The following is a 17,552-nucleotide window of genomic DNA, read 5'->3' on the forward strand; positions in this document are numbered from 1 at the left end:
ACACGCAGCTCTCTGTGGGCCTCGCTGTTGGCTGCTTTGCTGCCATGAACAGCACCTGTCAGGGCACTGAGAGGACACGCTCATTTTGTCTCCGACGTCAGCTGTGTTCATCTTCAGTATTGCTCTTCTGAGAGACTCTGTGAAGGGACATCAAACAACATCCACGCTGTGACCGGAGGAGAGCTGTGAGAAAACCCCTCCCTCCGCGTTCATCGTGCAGCTGTGTCCCACTGGGCAGCGGGGGTCTCTGAGAGGGTTGACGTGGGGTAACCAGACTGGAAACTAGGACATGAAAATCCCAACAAACAGGCACAGTGAAAGGATGAGATCTGATGTGTGGTAACGTAAAATGGTACCACCTTTGTTGGGAGTATGACTGAAACTGTGGAATGAGCTTGATAGCAAAGGGAGCGCCGAATAAATCGTTTTCCATCTACGGCGCCAACAAATAATTAAATCTAGTCTCATCTGTGTAATCTGCATACAACCAAAGCATGAAAACAGCATGACAAGAACGCCGTCACAGTGACGGTGCCAACTTCCATCCTCCATTCCAGAGTTAGCGCTGACAAAAGTCACCACACGAAACCGCCTCGCTTCTAATCACGCAGACACGAGAGTGCAGAACTCTACAGAGGATATCTGAATCTAAATCACACTTGGATGAAATCTGAAGGTGTATAATGGTTCACTGGAATAAGACACTTACTGTAACACATTTCTGAAATCAACATAAAGAATCATGAGCTTTTCTTATGGAAAGGTTATAAAGAAATAAACAGACCTAAATAAGAAGAGATTTTTTGTTTTAAAGTTTGGGTTTCATAGATATGAAACGGTGAATTTTGGCAGTTTGAAATCCAGACTAGTTCCGTTCATTCTCACTTAAGCCTGGCGAATTCGTGATCACAGTCTGGCGAAAATCGAATGGCACGAATGGAACGAACACCTTGAGAAAGTAGAACGTGGGTGAAATTGAAATAGGAGGTAGAGACAAAAGGAGAGGTTTCCTGAGAGAGGTGGAGAACAATAGAAGATAGAGAGAAAGGCAGTCAGACAAAGGGAGAGATGCACAGGCACCAAAACATTTCACATACACTTAGACTTTTCAGTTTGATCTTTTTAGTGTGATGCTGTCAGGAGCCAGCTCCCTACGGCCAAGAGAGAGGCAGCCAAGAGAGTAAAATCCAGGCAGAGAGAAAAGGTGAGAAGGTTTTCTTTTTTTTTTTCATGCCTCTGAGTCACAGAGAAACAGCAGAGAGAACAGCACTACATTTGCCTTGGAGAATGATGGACGACTGTCTTTAACAAGGGCAAAATTAGGTCTGGGTCTCTCAGCACGTACACACAGGGAGAGCACTTTTCCCTTTCCACCATTATGCTGGATAATTAGTGGATTGCATTAGCAGGGACCAATAACAGGAAGCCACTCAACCCCAGCTAATACTTGTGGCCATTATACAGCATCATTTGCACTGGTATGACATGAAATTCTGTAGGGATGAAGTCTTTTCAAAAAGCTGCAAACACACACCACTCTAGTGTTACTTAAGCCCATTTTGGGCCTTTAATCTGTATGTCTGTATTCATCTATCTGCCTGAGAAAATTTCATTCTGTCTGTGTTCCATACATATTCCATTATAGTTCAGCACAAACAGGACATGATCGCTGCAGATGGAGCGGTAATTCCCACGCCATACAGCATGCGGTGCATGAAAGGGAGCGCAGCCCCACGACAGACCTGCACTGAGCTGGGAAAAATATCGTATAGAGAAACAGGAGAAGAAGCTCAGACCTCTCATGGGATGGTGGTAGTTTGTGAGTCATACCCGTTAGGAGCCTAAAGGTTTTTCATGCTCCCATAATGCAGTGGGGTAATATTCGGTGTTCAATCAAGTGTGTGTACGAGGAAAACTGTTGTTAACGAGGACTGCTGAGCTGAAGAAACGTCCAATAACCAAGATTAAAATTCTGCTACAAGCTGCAAATGTTGACTAAAACAGTTGGGTTCCCCTGGTCCAATCTGCAGCTAAACACACTTTATGCCAAAGTACAGGGTAAAACTGGATTTTTTTTCAGTTTCAATACCTCAAACTGGTCAGCATCGATTAAATGAGGATGATTTTCACTTAGTTTGGAAGAGTTTTTGTGTCAGGAAGTTTAGATGTTATTTTGAAAAAAAAGGGGGGGGGGTGATCGAGGGGATAGCAGGTGGGCAAAAATATGACCTCTGTAACACAAAGCCCTCCCCTTTATACTGCATTTCTGTTCTATGCATTACTTTTCCATAAATGTGTTGGTGGTGGAGGCATTCCTGTGCAGTTCTCAGATGACTTATTCACAGATGATGCAGAAGAAACACACTGTATGCATGCATGTTCAAACAGTGCATGAACGTTCACTGCCCCATTGCTTACTGTTGCATGAGACCTGTATTAAACCACTGCTAACGTCAACTATTGTTACTGGCAAACAGCTGGTTTCCATTAAAAGCACTCGATTATTTATTGGGGTGCCTTGACAAAGACAGACAATGGAGTGTACAGACAGATGCACTAATCAACTAAAACGTTCACCTGTTTTTACACGTCAGCTCTATGATTGAGACTTGCAGACACCCCTTTCAGCTCCTCAACAAGGTAACTGATCTGCGCTCCTCTTCACACCGTCTGCGGCGTGAAATCAGACTGCAATAGCAATTATTTCTGACTCGCTACTTAATTGCAATAACGTGGCTTGTCAGTTGTTATGCTATGGTATATTTAACTAATCAGCTGCTTGTGGAGCTTTCGCTGTCGTGTTGCTGTTCCAGCAGTAAACATGGGTGTCAGCACAGCCATCAGCATTGTGGTCACAGGGATTTTTTTCCTTTATTATTCAACAGCCTCATCCGATATGATGCTCAAAATTGATACAATGGAGAAAAAAAATCTGCAGTTGAAAATGAACAAGGACAGTTCCTTCCTTACATCATGAAGAGCGCGTCTGAAAGTGGCTTTTTATTCAAAGTCTGAGGCGCTTTCTCCAACAATTCTTTTCATTGTTCTGTACTACAACTGAACCACTCATACACATTTTTCTTCTCATTTATAAGTCAAACTAAGGCAATTCAACCGATGATAAAACTAATAACTCCAACAGCAGGGGTCTGGTTCCACTTGAGCCAAGAAAGACAGCCTTTGTTCAGAGAACATTTTGGAGTGAAACAAACCATTGTGGTTGCTTTTCGACCACTGGACAACTTTCATTCACATTTATTTCGTTCATTATTCTGCATTCTTTCACGTTATGGCTTAATAAGGAGCCAGCTGGGTTTCCTTTAGTCACATGTACCGGATACGGTGTTCAGCACATCATCTTCATGTCGATTCAATCCAAAGTCAGAAGTATGGCGTGCAAATAAAAGGCTAACTGCCCTTTGAATTACGTAAACGCGTTTGGAACAATTTGGAGATAAAGTACATCAGTGCATGTGATTTCATGTGATATCAAAGTGTCGCTTCAGAAAGAAAAAAAAAAAAACTGTCTTCCAGCATTTGCCAAAGAAAGATTTACAGCCCTCCTCTTATGATGCTCTCTGATTGTGAGACTTTTCTAAACTTCACATTACGTCCACAGTTTGTTTTGATGGCAGTCTAACGGATTTCTGTCCGAAGCCCACGAGGTTTGTTTAATGACATGCGAGAAGTGGTTCCTGAAATATGGAAAGGGCTCCATGACAAGTATCTGGCAGGGGTCGGACTTCCATGTGAGGGAACTGTTTCCCGTTGTACTGTGCGTTTATTCCCGGCTTTGCTTGCTTCTCACCCTGCGCTCTTTATTCTGAAGAAAGGCTGACAAAAACAACATTAAAACCCACTTTGTCTGTCAAGAGATAAAACAAATAAAGACATAGATTATGTCCACATTAAATACTCGATGTTCCACCCAGGGATATGTGCACAGGACGAGGCTTTCTCTCGAAGCCATTAATAAAATGGATGCCAATAATAAAATAAAGACATCCGCATCGTGCTCTGTACTCTGCTTTTCAACTACGCTGAGGAGGCTAAATGATAACCTCAGCTGTTAAGTGTTACATAATTGTTATCTTGTACTGTCGTAAGCTGATTAAAGATGTTCTGCTGACACACACACACACACACACACTCACACACACACTCATGTTTCCATAATTTCAGAGGAAATTACACTAACTCGGTTATTTCCTAAAGAACCACCATAACCCTAACTAGAGCTCGATTTACCTTAACTCTTCCATTAACCGTAATCTGAAAGTTCTATTCCTACACAACTTAATAAACACAACCCCACACAGACACACACATCATCACTTTCCTCCTTTCCCAGACTGACGTGAACAATGCTGCAGAAAGAGGAAGAAGCAACATTCCTGCTGTTTATCTAGTCATCTGATCTGGCCGGCGAGTCATGTGTTGGAGCTGTGTTAAGAGTCTCGGCAGAGTTGCTTTAGGCTAACCCTTGCCTAATATATTCAGTTGCTTTTTCAGCATCTTAACCCATTATCTATCGGTTTATTTTGTTGTGAATGAGAGCGGCCACCCTTCTTCTGCTTAGACCACCTGCACTGGCACACTTGGGTTTATTCGGTGAACTGAAACTATTTCTTTATGTCCCAGCCGTGACATTTCTCTGTATTTTCACCGTCTATATACCATTTGTCCTGCTCAGGTCCTGATGAACCAGTTCAGAAAACCATCTCTAAAATATTTCTCAATTTCCACCTCAGACATTGACAGTGTAACGGACGTAATCATTTTGCTGACTTCAATTATCCAAACCAGTGTGTTGGTAAAGCCTTCTTCTCTCCATCATTGGCTGTGTAATAATAGCAATCCAGGAGAGGATGGTACAAAGTCAAGTTTTGCATTCTGGAGCAAAGGTCGACAGTTTAATTGGAAGTGCAAATTACGTTCACATGTAATCCCAAAGTGGATTGAGCCATGGGTAAAGTGAATGTGCACATTGCAAGAGTGTGTGCATTTAACCAAGGAGAGGGGTGGGCTACTTCCATTGTATTTTTAGACCCACACGTGCAGCCAAGCTCCAACCTTCATCACCAAAGTGTTGTTTTCACTCCTCAAAGCCTCTTTCACACAAACCGGGATACTCCTGCCGCCTCCTCCTAAATCAGCGAGTCTAACGATGCCAAATAATTTATTTTTTTTTTAATCAAGAAAGAGTAAATATTGACTTGATGGCTGCAGCTCCCATCTGTTAGTTCAACAGTGAGCATTTCTCTCTCTTTCTGTCCACTGTAGTTTTACTCGCCTCCTCCTCTCTGTCTCTGCTGCCGGCTGAGAGTCTGCAGAGAATACCCCGTCACTGTATTCACCCTCCAGCCACACTTACCCTTGGAGTGAGACACACGCTCCGATCACTGATCTCTCCTTCTTGAAGCAGGGCTGCTGAATATCATCACAATCTACAAAAATCTGAAGCAGTGAGGGCTGAGGCTTTGACCGGCTGCATTTGAAGCTGTGGCTGCTAAGCGGAGCTGAGAGAAGTGGCTTATCAGTGCAAAGCTCAAAGAGAGTGATACTGAGCCTTTTAGCAGTGTCACGGGCCGGTGAAACCAAACATCCATGATGAGACAGTGGTGGTATCTTAGAAACTTGCTAGTGCAAGTTCACAAGCTGAATGACCCTGTTAGTTATGCCTGATCCTGCTTTGTGTGGAAAAAATGACCAGGCTTACCTGGCTCAAATGCTCTGTTGGGACGTTTTCACTTTAACGTGAATAGCGTTATTAATAATATAACAAATGCTCAAAACGTCTCTCTTATTTCAGTTTTAATTAAAAAGAAACAACGCTTATGAGAGGCGTGCTCCTACAGTGGCACCTCCAACTCAAGTAGTATCTTTACCTGAGCTACACACATAAATACACAGTGAAATAATGAATTATGACCATGGAACCTTCCTCACAAATCCAACGCAGCCGAGGTAGAACAAAAAGAGCAACTGCGATAACTGCAGCCTGTTGCTTCCTCTGCTGAATAGGTATTAATCTTGACAATCATTGAGGGACTTTTAGAGGTAATGTTATGTGTTTTTTTAAAAGAATCCTAACTGGGAGACACCACAAGTGTTTTGCCAGGACCCGTGATGTAAAGATAGCAATCACACATGCTTGATATATACTCGGTTTTAGAATCCTGTTTGCAGAAATCAGAGATTTGGGTAAAAAAATAAATACAAATTTGGAAGAGATCATCAAGCATATTAGCTTGTGAATCAGATAAATACGAGAGGCTGTGTTTGACTTGTGTCTCGGACAGTACTGCGACTGCTGCCATATGATGAGGGACGACCCATTTCACCTGCTTTTGGATCAGTCAGCACATTTACATCAGGCCAGAAAAAAGCTGAATGTTTGGACCAAAGTTTTTCAAAGTTTGAGTAACACAAGCAGAGGATTTAATGTGGAGGGGTTTAACACCTTCTGCATGAATGCGCTCAGCTCGAAATGTCCAACTTTTCCATGCTTTTTGGAAACGCCGGGAAGCACAAGCGTACATATCGATGAAGCCAAATTCCCAATAAAGATGCTCATGTTCAAACGTTTTTCTTTTGGCAGACAGCTATAAAATATATGATTCTATAACCGCAGCGAAATCTGAGAAAAATCTCCATTCAAGCAACTCGAAGACAATGTGTGTGCGCTGAATTGAGCTCTACGTACGATAATCTCCCACGAAGACTGCCTTGAATGCTTTTTCCCACAGCATCACGGTGTCGGACATACTTCACCAAGTCGAACTGCAACCGTAGCTCCACTGAATTGTGTATACATCTGTGGTTCAGGCCCACATCACGTTTCATCGCTTCCACTGGTTGGCGGCCCACAGTGAGAAGATCAGTGGCCGGCTCTTTCTTTCTAAGGTTCAGTTTTTCCCCTCAATCATTTGACTTTGAATTATAAACAATGACATTGAAAAGCACTTCTACCCTCCGATAGAGAGGGATCTAACATTTGAAGAGCAACGTGTTTTGGGAGCCATTTGTCTTTCTGTCCGTTGGGAAAATGATGGAAAAGCTGTCGAGACAAATTTCATGAAATGTGGTCGAGGCGGAGCAAAGGAGGAACCAGTTAATGCCTGACTGTGCCAAGGCCGAGGATGAGGGAGCATTAAGCTTTAAGCAAGAAAGCTTTCCCTTTTACTCATAGCTGCATTATCATAATAGGCCGCTCGCCATGAAACTAATAGAACGAGAATGTAACGTCTTCCCTGTAAAAAACAAAAGCTTGTAGCATTTGAAAAGTAATCGGGCGCAGCATTCACAGCACTCTTTGTTAATGCAGATTACATCATTAATACAGAACACATTACAGAGAGCAATCGCATCTCAACTTCATTACTCTGTCAGGCTTGGCACGAGAGAGCGTACAGCAGCAGCAGCAGCAGTCACGCAACCTATTTATCAATGAGGGATGTCTGGCAGTGGATCGGCCAAAGCTGCACGTCAGACTCGCATGAATGTTGTGTGAAAAGTCAACCGTCATTCAGCACGAATCCAATAAAAAGCGTGTCGTCCGCAGCTCTCAGTGCAACTCGTTAAATGCTGATCAGCTAAAAGCATTTGTACTCCCTAATGAGGCCTCGGCAAAGACAAAGTGAGAAGAAGCGGGTGGACATCTATTCAGCGATACAAGGCTGATTCCTCAGATTCATGTGCCTTTATTTATTTATCTTTGTCCCTCTTCCATCCAGAAAGACACAGGGATTACATAACTTATCAAGTTAGGCCTAGAGGCCGGATGAGGTTCTATGCTTCAGCTACATTATGTATAGATTTTAATTAACTGATTTAATGGAGTCTGGGTTATTAATATGCAATCATCAGCCAGATGGTCTGGAAAGAAATAACTAATATTGAAAAGGTAGCCAGTGTTATACTACATTCTGGGAAAAAGAGCCTTTTTCGTCAATTGCTACCAGATGGTTATTAGCCAGGAGTGCTGTTAGGCAGAACTTAACCAGGGCTGAATGAAAATAAAGACGAGGACTCACCAGTTCAGCATCAATAATGATTCAGCGGGAGAGGTTCATCTCTTGGCCTGCAGGGACAAAAACAACAAAGAGAAAGACTGTAAGAAGGTTGGGGGAGTGTATAAATCCCGAAGGTCTGACACTCAAAACTTATTTGGCTGAGGGTCTGAATCCTTGTTACGTCGTGGGCGGAGCGGGAGCTCTGATGGAACCTAAGAGAGGTGAGCACATACCACGTCCCACTGCTCCGCCTGCCAAAGACAACACAAAGGGCAGACGCGCCGAGCGCTGCGATCCAACATGTTTTTCGACATACTACAACAACACCGAGCGTGTCAACTGGGGAGCCAGGCAGCTCGTCTGTTGGCCTTTTACTCCATCTGCCTGTTGCAGCTTCCATATTCGCAGATCTTTTGGCAAGGTGTTAGAAACTCCATAAGGGCGACAGACAACTTTGTCAAGGCGGCTATGAAAAGAAACGACGCCAAGGATGCTCGTTTTTAGATTTTTGCCAGTATCTGATATGCTGATATTACTAATTACATCACTTATTACACTCAAATGTACACATTCAGATGAGAAACCTGCTTCAACTAAGTCTTTATTGGGTGACAGTAATGATATGCCAAGATCATTATGCATCCCTGCACCCCACAACAATCAAAACACTCATCAGCTCCATTAAAAGACAGTGATAGGAGAGGAGAAAGGTGAGCTAATCTGAACCAGGCCCTCCAACACATGAAAGGGTCAATGGAAGCGAGTAGGAGAGGAAATGAGCGATGAAGCACACCAGCCTCCTGCACAGTGAACTGGCACACAGTGAATTCCAATTCAAGTCCCACTAGAAAAGACCTCCAACCTTCAAGCAAATCAATATAATGTCGGCCAGTTTACCAGTCGGAAAAGCACACGGACAAAAAGGCATTTTTCACCCCCGGAGAAAATTAACAACCCAAAAAACATCAACGAGACGTTACAGAATGCGCCTGAGACACGTTTCAAAGCCCGAGCACGCCAACACCTACAAACGCAACTCAGTCACATTTGATTGAGTTGAAACCTTAAAGGCGATCCTCGCCTTGCAAGCGTGTGCGTGCCAGGACTGTCAGGTGTTTACTTTCTTCCTTTTTTTATTATACACCGTCTTCTCATCTGAGTCACACTCAGGTTTTATTGTTTGCCTCTCAGTCACAGCAAAGATAGTGTGGCTGGCTAAATGAACAGTGATATCAAACAATAAACTTCAATCTGTCCGGCTCTGAATCTTAGATTAGATTGCATCCCCGCTTCCTGCATCGCAATGCATTTGGTTACAGATCAAGCGGGACACAATAGGTTTTTTCTCTTCTTCTTTCCATTCAGTGTAAAACTGACAAGCGTTTTTATGAACAGACGGGTATGATGGACAATACTTCGACCGAGGGGGCATTTCAAATGGCCAGAAGCTTGGAAGCGGGTGCTCACAGATTATATTCTGAGAGGGTATATATCTCTATGTATGTAGTGCATCTATAAATCAAACAAAGGAATTATAACGGTGCTTCATCATCTCCATTGCAGAGCAGTATTTGCAAGATTTATGGGGTTTAAAGACCTGATCGTGCAGCCATATTTGAAGCAAATAAGAAGGCGGTAAGATGGTTTTACATTGCGTGGCGCCTCCGAAAAGCTCTCAAAGAAACTAACCACGAGTGTACCAACAATTACACAAAGCAAAGCAAACAATGAAACACCCGCACACGCTCAGTTAGCCTGTAAGCTCCTTAGTCCACCTCAATTCATCAGATTACCTCGCAGCCTGGCTTTAAGTCACAGGTAAGGGACTGTTATTGTGTGCCAGAGTGTAATGTTTGCCTCTGCAATCACCAGTGAAACGTTTATGTGGCAATATAACCCAGAGGGGAGTTTTTTTTTTTCCTTTACACGATAGAGGCGATTTTTCACAGGAAGCAGAGGACACAGTTTGGGAGGAGGCGTGAAGATATTCCTTCTGGGACTTTACTCTGACAGGCACGACACACTCACATGTGAAGAGAACGCCAAATTTACGTGTTACTCTAACACACCCGCGTTGCAATTTGCACAGGATAAAAAACAAATAAATAAAAAGAGTCCCGCCTGGAAACATGGCTCATCAATACGTGAACAGACAAAGCAAACTAGATAGAACATGGTGTACGGTTACTGAAGCACTGTCTGCACCCATTCGTCAATTCATCTTAGAGGCTGCCAAGCCAGGTGAAAATGATGCATTATGGCCTATTTGCACGGCAAATAGGCCGAAGGAGTTACCCACAAGTTATTCCTGTACGAGTGCATGCATGCACTGAAACAGGTTTTGAAAACAGAAACCCGCCGCCTGACTCTATGCAAACTGAACAGAGGTGTTGTCAGTCCTGACAGTGAGGAGAGCCACTTCAATATGCAGTGCTTTCCTTAAAAAATGGTTCACAACTTCCAGACAATAAGCCATAAAAGTTGAGCTCTCACCGGTCATTTGATGCAGGTGGACAGAAGCCACAAAGGGGAAACCAGAAAATCCAAAACCTTAATGAAGCAACTAGAACAGCAGAGTAGTCGTCTGGGAAAGAAAATCCAAGATTCTTATTTTAGTTCACGTTGCCAAATGGACATCTACGCAAATCACTACATATATCCTCAAATTGTCTAAAGATCAGGCTCAACACATCCCTAAATGTATTCCACAGGCTATTACAGAGGTGGCTGTTCATATGTCAGTTGTGGCCAAAGTGATAAAGGATTTAATTTCTAAATGCGTGAAAGAAAAAAAACTGACTCAAACATGTCAGCAAAACGAAACGAGAGCATGTCATTAACCAGTGCAAGCAGGTTTGTTACGGAAATGAACGGGAACAGCTGCACTTTTGACAGAAAATACGTCACTCGCTGCATGAGAGATATTTGAGGAATGTTTACCCACAATCACCTGTTGTGCATCCCCCTTTTATTTTTCCGTGCTAAGAAACTTGAGCTCCGCAGTTGCAGCGACGGTCAAACCTTGCAGTGTAGGATGCGTGCACGGCAGCTGCAGCTTCCAAACGCACTTAAGCTCACAGAAAGCAGCCCCTGGATCCACCTATTCCACAGCCCACGTTAACATCTCATTAGAACTGTCAAAGGTCATTAGACGCCAGATTCTGGCGGTCGGTTAAGCCTAAAATACACGTCTGTGTATTCCTAAGATGCACAAAGCTCGGGTATGTCCGTTACTCAGTTGACTATTAAAGCCACTGTGCAGAGTGCGCGAGCTTGTCATCGCCCGGCTGGCTTCTGCTCTGTCCCGCTACAGCTAGCTTCGCTGGCTAGCCTCCCAGCCGTTGGAAACACCAACAACCCCGGCGTTTAATTTAGTTTTAAAGCCGCAGCGACTCTCTCTCGTGGAGCTTTTACCTGGAAGAGAAGCCAAAGCGCCGAGCAATGACAGTGTACATTCGATATAAATTTGCTAAATGTCCATTTTAATGCATCTGGCTAACTAGCTAGCAAATGCTACTGTCTCCAGCTGTGTGTGCGTGTGACAATGAGACGGAGTGAGGCAGACGGAGGATGTTTGATGTCTGAATGATGCGAGCAGGATTTGGAGTGAGGCTCTCGAAGCCTCAGTGTTGGAGTTGAAGGTGAAATTGAAGGCGCATGATTCAATTCAGCACAGTTTAACAGAGCAAACGACCACCCAACTCTAAATATTCTATTTGCAGCTAAAAAAGGGACGTTTTAGAAAGCTTTATGTGTGTTTCTTACGTGATTCCGGTGTTGGTGAGGACGGGTTTAATCCGACGGCGGAAAGAGATGATGCTAAGCAGAGTCCGGGTCAGGATTTCTGTCTGTCTCCCAGCCTGTGTATCTTCCAGCTGCTGCTCTGTCCCGTCTCCCTCCTGCCGGAGTGTCCCGGTGCTCTTGTACCACTCGCCCTCCAGTGGAGAATGAACGGCCCCGATGCGCTTTGATTAGGAGCCCCTCTTCAGATAGGCAGCGCGTCCCCCCTCCCCGACCTCCTCCTCCTTCTCACCACCTCCACCACCAGCCCCGAACGTGCCTGCGCGTGAGCGGTCGGTCGTGTTCGTGCGCGCGCGTGACTCCGTGGTGTATTCCTTGCATGAGCGTGCGCTCAAATGAGTGAATGAGTGTGCCTTGGGTTGGCAGAACAGTGAGTCATCCAGCAGAACCACATCCAGCTCCTCCCCCCTTTTCTAACAGCTGACTACTGTAGCCGCCATGCGTTGATAAAGACAAACAGTGCCTCCCCCTCCTCCCCCATGTAATGTGCTCCTGTTTGCCCTAAAGAAGCTACTGTGTGACACTGACTGCAGCACATGCTGCATATTCAAAGCGCCTCATGTTTCAAGTTTTTCGTCAGTGTCATCACTTTATTTGTTGTTGTCTAGGGTTACTTCTTGTTAGCTTTTACACTTTCTTCTTCTTTCTTTTTATTTTTTTTTTACTATCATGCAGTTTTTACTGTAATAGAATTTCGAAGCAACAGCGGAGCTGAATGATATGCATCCTTAAAACTTGTCTCCTGACAGCAATTCATCACCGCACGTGGAATATAACGGTCAAAACCGGCGGAAGAAAAATAGGTTCGACAGTTCCCACAATGCATTTCCCAAAACCATCTTCTTCAAGCTCCAGCCTCCCCCTTTATGATGCAGAATCTCTGTGTACAAAAACGCCGCCTCCATACGCGACCTAAAGCAGAGGCCAGAGAGGACACCAAGCAGCTATTTTCACCAGCAACAAGAAGACGCAACAAAGCGAGGGCACTGTTCATTCCTTCGGGACATGATCTGATGGCCCGGCTTGATCAGGGGGTAATATGAGAATAACAGTCAGAATTTCATCCAGCCCAGATTAAGGTTGGCGTAAACATTACATTCTTGAGTTTGGGATTAAGGTTGGATTAGGTTTATATTAGGATAGTTGAGGCAAAGAGGAGGGGGTAGGATTAGATTCAGGGATCCAAAAACAGAAAGTACACAACTCATACAGTATGTGAGTCTGTGAGTGTCTTTCTAAGTAGGTGTGTGTACGTAGTGTACCTGCCAAGAAGCATCCTGCGGTCCTCCCTCTTCTGCTGCCATGGTGTGCTTCATTAAAGGCCAGTTACAGGATACCTCCTCCTCTTCATCTCCACACCAGATGGACAGACACAAGGCGATAATATTCCAGGGAGTTTTGAGGGGCGTCACTGTTTATATAACCCAGAGAATCTTATTAAAAAGGCGCTCTCCTTCCGTCCTGAACCCTGGGTTAATTAGCTCACTTCCTAGTTGCCGGCATGCACAGAGGCCTCTGAATGGTCGCAGTGGTTGTTATGGGCGACCAGGCTTGTCTTATCTCCTGTTGCCTGTTGGGATTCTGCTGAGAAGCTGTGACTGAGAAGGACACAGTGTTTATGAAGTCTGGAAAACTCACACGCTCACAGCAGCAACGCACACTCGGACGCTCAGAAAATGCTGCCACACAAGCACATAGACACAAGCTGGAAGACTCCAGGCACGTGGCAACAACACTCATACAGTGTGTAACAAGTTTCTTCTATCCGAGAGGTGGAAAATGTGCTTGACAGAACAGTAAATACACGTCATTCAGAAATGTCTGTAGGATTTCTTTGCTTTGACATCAATCACGTAGGTGTTCTTCTCTGGGTTTTTGGAGATATCGTTACCTTGGTGATATTAAAATAGGCCGTCAAGGCCGGCCCCCGCTTCCTCCGGCCCTTGACTGTGACACACATATACACAACCACCCAGCATGGACCCTACCAAACAGTCTGGAACTGGGTTGTTTGCTGCTGATCACTCATGAGCAACCTGCTTTCTTGAAATGCAGCTACACTGTTCTGTCATTCCCAACACATTTTTGTCACACCACTTTCACATAGCTTTTGTTACCTTATATTGACTGTGGGTGTAAAGTCGTATCGTGGGATGAGAAGACAACAACGAACACATTTAAATGCAAACTCAAGAACTAAAACCGTAAACTTGTGTATGTTATGTATGTAATTGGGGAATTGATCACATACATAGAAAAACATATTTGAACTGTAGAAATTAAATAGAAAATTCTAAATGGAATCAAACAAATCAAAAGACACACAAGTCCACTCAAGCAAAGTACAATAATAGCCACATTTATTTTAGTTACAAGCAAGTTCCCTTTACACTACATATTTTTTTTCTCCTCTTCATGTTTTATCCTTCATGTCATACATACATTTACAGTTCCAGAGTGCATACACTTAAGTTGATGAGAGAGGGACTGTTAAATAAAGTGGCTCAAGACATTGAAAGAAAAAAAATATCTCTCTCTTTTCTTATGAGACACTTATCAAATACTGCTCTTCACAAGCTCAGTGTTACTCAGTAGTGGTACTGTTCTAAAAAGTGCACACGGTCTATTCAATACCAGACAGCATCATAGAATATAATACAATGGCAATTTAAACAGTGGCGCATTTTCACACATTCAACATCAAACATGGCGAACTCATTCAAAGGCACAGGACCCTCACAGCAATGTCATCTTTTTAAAATGGAGTTTGGACTAACGTGTCAGGTTATCCTCCACTTTCAGTTCTTTATTTTTTGGAAAAATCTGGCGAAGTGTGATTTGATATCACTCGGTACACTCGTGAGTTAAATGGCACTGAACGGCTGGGAAGTCAAAAATACTTCCTTACAGCTACGGAATGGCCACATTTCACATGTTAAAGAGGAAGAGGTGCAGTGAACGCTGGTGTCAGGCAGCTGTAAACTGAGCGTTTTGGGTAGTTACAACATAACTGAACTATTTCACCGTGGTTTCCCCACTTCAAAGTGAAGCGTCTGATAGTGGGCGAATAGTAAGAATAGTTCCAAAGTGACCATGTTTTCTGTGGTCTGTAGCATCTGCTCTGAGTCTTGGAACAGCGTGCACTTTCCTCTGTAGGTACATAGTGAACCAGCTAAGAGGAAGGCCACCTCTATAAACTACAACAGGATCCTCCTCTGTGTGAATGTTTGAATTCAAGGGGCAAAGTTAAAGAGTAACCTGTTCCCTTGATGCAGCCACTATTGGATCTAAAACTCAGGGTGTGTTGTTACTTAGTCCCACTCCATTTATTCCACAGTGATGTATCAAGCCACCATGGGTCAACTGTTTAGCAGGTTTAGTCAAAATGTACCAAAGAAAATAGATTAACAATAATAAACATCTCTGCTACCAAGCTACCGTAACATTTACAGTTGTTCGAATACATGCAGACACTGTACAAAGAAACTTTCCCTTCTCTTCCTCTTCCCACAAACAATGCAAGTTTGTTAAAAACTGGTCAAAACAAAGAAAGAATGACAGAGGACATCATTATATCACTATGCCAAAGTATCCCACTGATCAGATAATGGTTAAAATGATGGGTTTAAAAAAAAGGAAAACATAGCAGCAACACATAGGCTTTAGTTCTGTGAGAACAAAATGGGGGAACCCAGAAGCCACCAGTGCCTCAGGGTTAGAATAAGGGTTACACAGTACTGTTTAGTGAGCCTTCAGTGCAACCATGTAATGGTGAATTCAAACTTATAAAGATGGAAGCTTCAAAGGTTGAATATAAAAATTTCTTTACAGTGCAAGTTGACTGAAAATCCAACGTAAGACGATTCAAAGCCCGGCACATCTCTTTCACCACCACAACATCCTGATACCAAAAAGAATAAAAAGAAACTACTCTCTGTGCAATAGTTCAAGTAAGTTATTTCCTGCAAATGGTTAGTGTCGTGTCACACATTCTGTGGCCGTACCGAAAGAGACGACAACGTACAGGTAACACACAAATACACAAAAATGACTATTTACATGAAACATTTCTCTGGACAAGACCCCACTCTACGCAGAGAAGACCTCTACTCACCGACCCGGGCTTAACTTTGTAACCAATCCTCCCATCGGATACAATTTGGACCATAGTTGGGGCAGTCTTATCCTAGATCTCTGGTCACAGCCATGTTGACGGCATAATGTCCCAGTGTGAAGCAAAGGTTAAATCCTTAAAAGGCCGTGTCGTAGACTCGTTCTGACGAGCCTTCCTCCGTGTCGTCCTCGGACTGTGACGCCTTGTGGTTGAGCTTCTCGGCTGTTGAAGAGGCAACAAGGTTTCCATGGACTAAGTCATCGCTAGGCTTGGCCTTGCTGCTGTCCTGAACAAACTCTTGGATCTCCATGGGCAGCCGTCGAAACTTGTCCTGGTACTCCTGGTCTAAATCACTCTGGAGCTGTGGAGTAAGAAAACTCGTTTCAGCTGGGAATTCAGACAGAAGGGAAAACGGTACAACTAGCAGATAAATTCCCCAATATACTGCCTCTATACTGCCTCACACAGTATATGATATATCTGAGATGGTCTGTCAAGACAGCAAAAGGCTCAGATTGTGAGTATAGTCATAAAACTACTTTTTAGTCCACCAGTCACTGGACACCGAACCTACTAGAACATGCCAGCAAACACTGGTACGGAATTTGATGGACCGTACATGTAATGTGACATCTTGATTTTCTTGTTTACGTAAAAGTTTTTTTTTTTTTTAAAGTTCCTTTATAAGCTCAAAAGCTCATTTTTCTCTTCCGCTTTGACTGCTGGGAAAGAAAAGCATTACCCAGAGGAAAATAAAGCGACTGTGTTCCCTTTCCCTATCACGTGTTCCCTTTTTGACAAGGCGGACAGTTTGCCACATAGGAACCAGCTGTGTTATTCTTCCACTCTACGCGAGGTTAACGTTCTCTGATCATTCGTCTTAATGACAACATAGCTTGGAGAGGCCACGCTTTTCATTTTTGATGCTACTCTCTCATCAAAATGACTCTTGCTTTCACTACTTCAGTGCCTCGTTACTATAATGTAAATCCTGTAAATCTAGACAGGTATGGAGATATGTTTTGAATAGATAGTTAACCAGATAAAGGCTGATACTTTCACATCATGCTGACATGAATGAAAACAAATAGCTGCATGAAATTCAATCCATTTCAGGGTTTGCTTTGGATATCGTACAAAATTAAATTTATTCACATGGCAGCAATTAACCAGTATTCATTTGTTATTCATTTGGACCTGCCAAATATGATGAAGTGTGTATTAATTTATTCTCTTTATTCCCCTCTTTTTTGTTTGTGTTTTAACTTTTTATCAACTTTCGTACAGCTAAACATTCCGCTATGTTACAACAACTCTTTGGTAGTTGTTAAGATGCTTTCAGTTGGGGATGCTGCCGAGTTTGTCTGGAAATAAGGCCGATGACAGCCCTGAGTGTCAGCCACACAGTAACGCTGTGCGACTTCGAACCAAAACAATGAGTTGAAGGAGCTAAGGGGAACTGCACAGTTGCATAATAGTTCTCTGTGGATTTATCAGTATCAACGACCCCATTAGAGCAGTTCAGAGCAGGAAGTCAGCCTTTACAGTGCATTGAACAGTCACTGCACACACTTTACTGTATGCGCTGGGCTGAAGCAGCCGCAGGAGTTTTTCTCATGTCA

The 17,552-nt window shown here is 43.4% G+C and overlaps 2 protein-coding genes across 3 annotated transcripts in view; both read right to left on the minus strand.

The window, feature by feature from the left end:
• The window catches only part of LOC140267135 (1-phosphatidylinositol 4,5-bisphosphate phosphodiesterase beta-4-like), a 54,111-nt gene extending 42,078 nt beyond the window's left edge, over positions 1 to 12,033 (minus strand). For both annotated transcript variants that reach the window (XM_072362326.1, XM_072362325.1), the window contains exons 1-2: positions 11,781 to 12,033; positions 8,037 to 8,083 (exon numbers count right to left, since the gene is read on the minus strand). The gene's annotated coding sequence lies outside the window, so the exon portion shown is untranslated. The remainder of the gene's footprint in view (positions 1 to 8,036; positions 8,084 to 11,780) is intronic.
• Positions 12,034 to 14,159: 2,126 nt separating this feature from the next.
• The window catches only part of plcb1l (phospholipase C beta 1-like), a 113,566-nt gene continuing 110,173 nt past the window's right edge, over positions 14,160 to 17,552 (minus strand). Inside the window, exon 33 of the mRNA XM_072362323.1 lies at positions 14,160 to 16,291. Within this exon, the coding sequence (XP_072218424.1) occupies positions 16,067 to 16,291 (225 nt within the window). The 3' untranslated portion in view covers positions 14,160 to 16,066. The remainder of the gene's footprint in view (positions 16,292 to 17,552) is intronic.

The sequence above is a fragment of the Leuresthes tenuis genome, unplaced genomic scaffold (genome assembly GCF_036924035.1).
Source record: "Leuresthes tenuis unplaced genomic scaffold, fLeuTen1.0.hap1 SCAF_13, whole genome shotgun sequence".
NCBI classification, from domain to species: domain Eukaryota; kingdom Metazoa; phylum Chordata; class Actinopteri; order Atheriniformes; family Atherinopsidae; genus Leuresthes; species Leuresthes tenuis.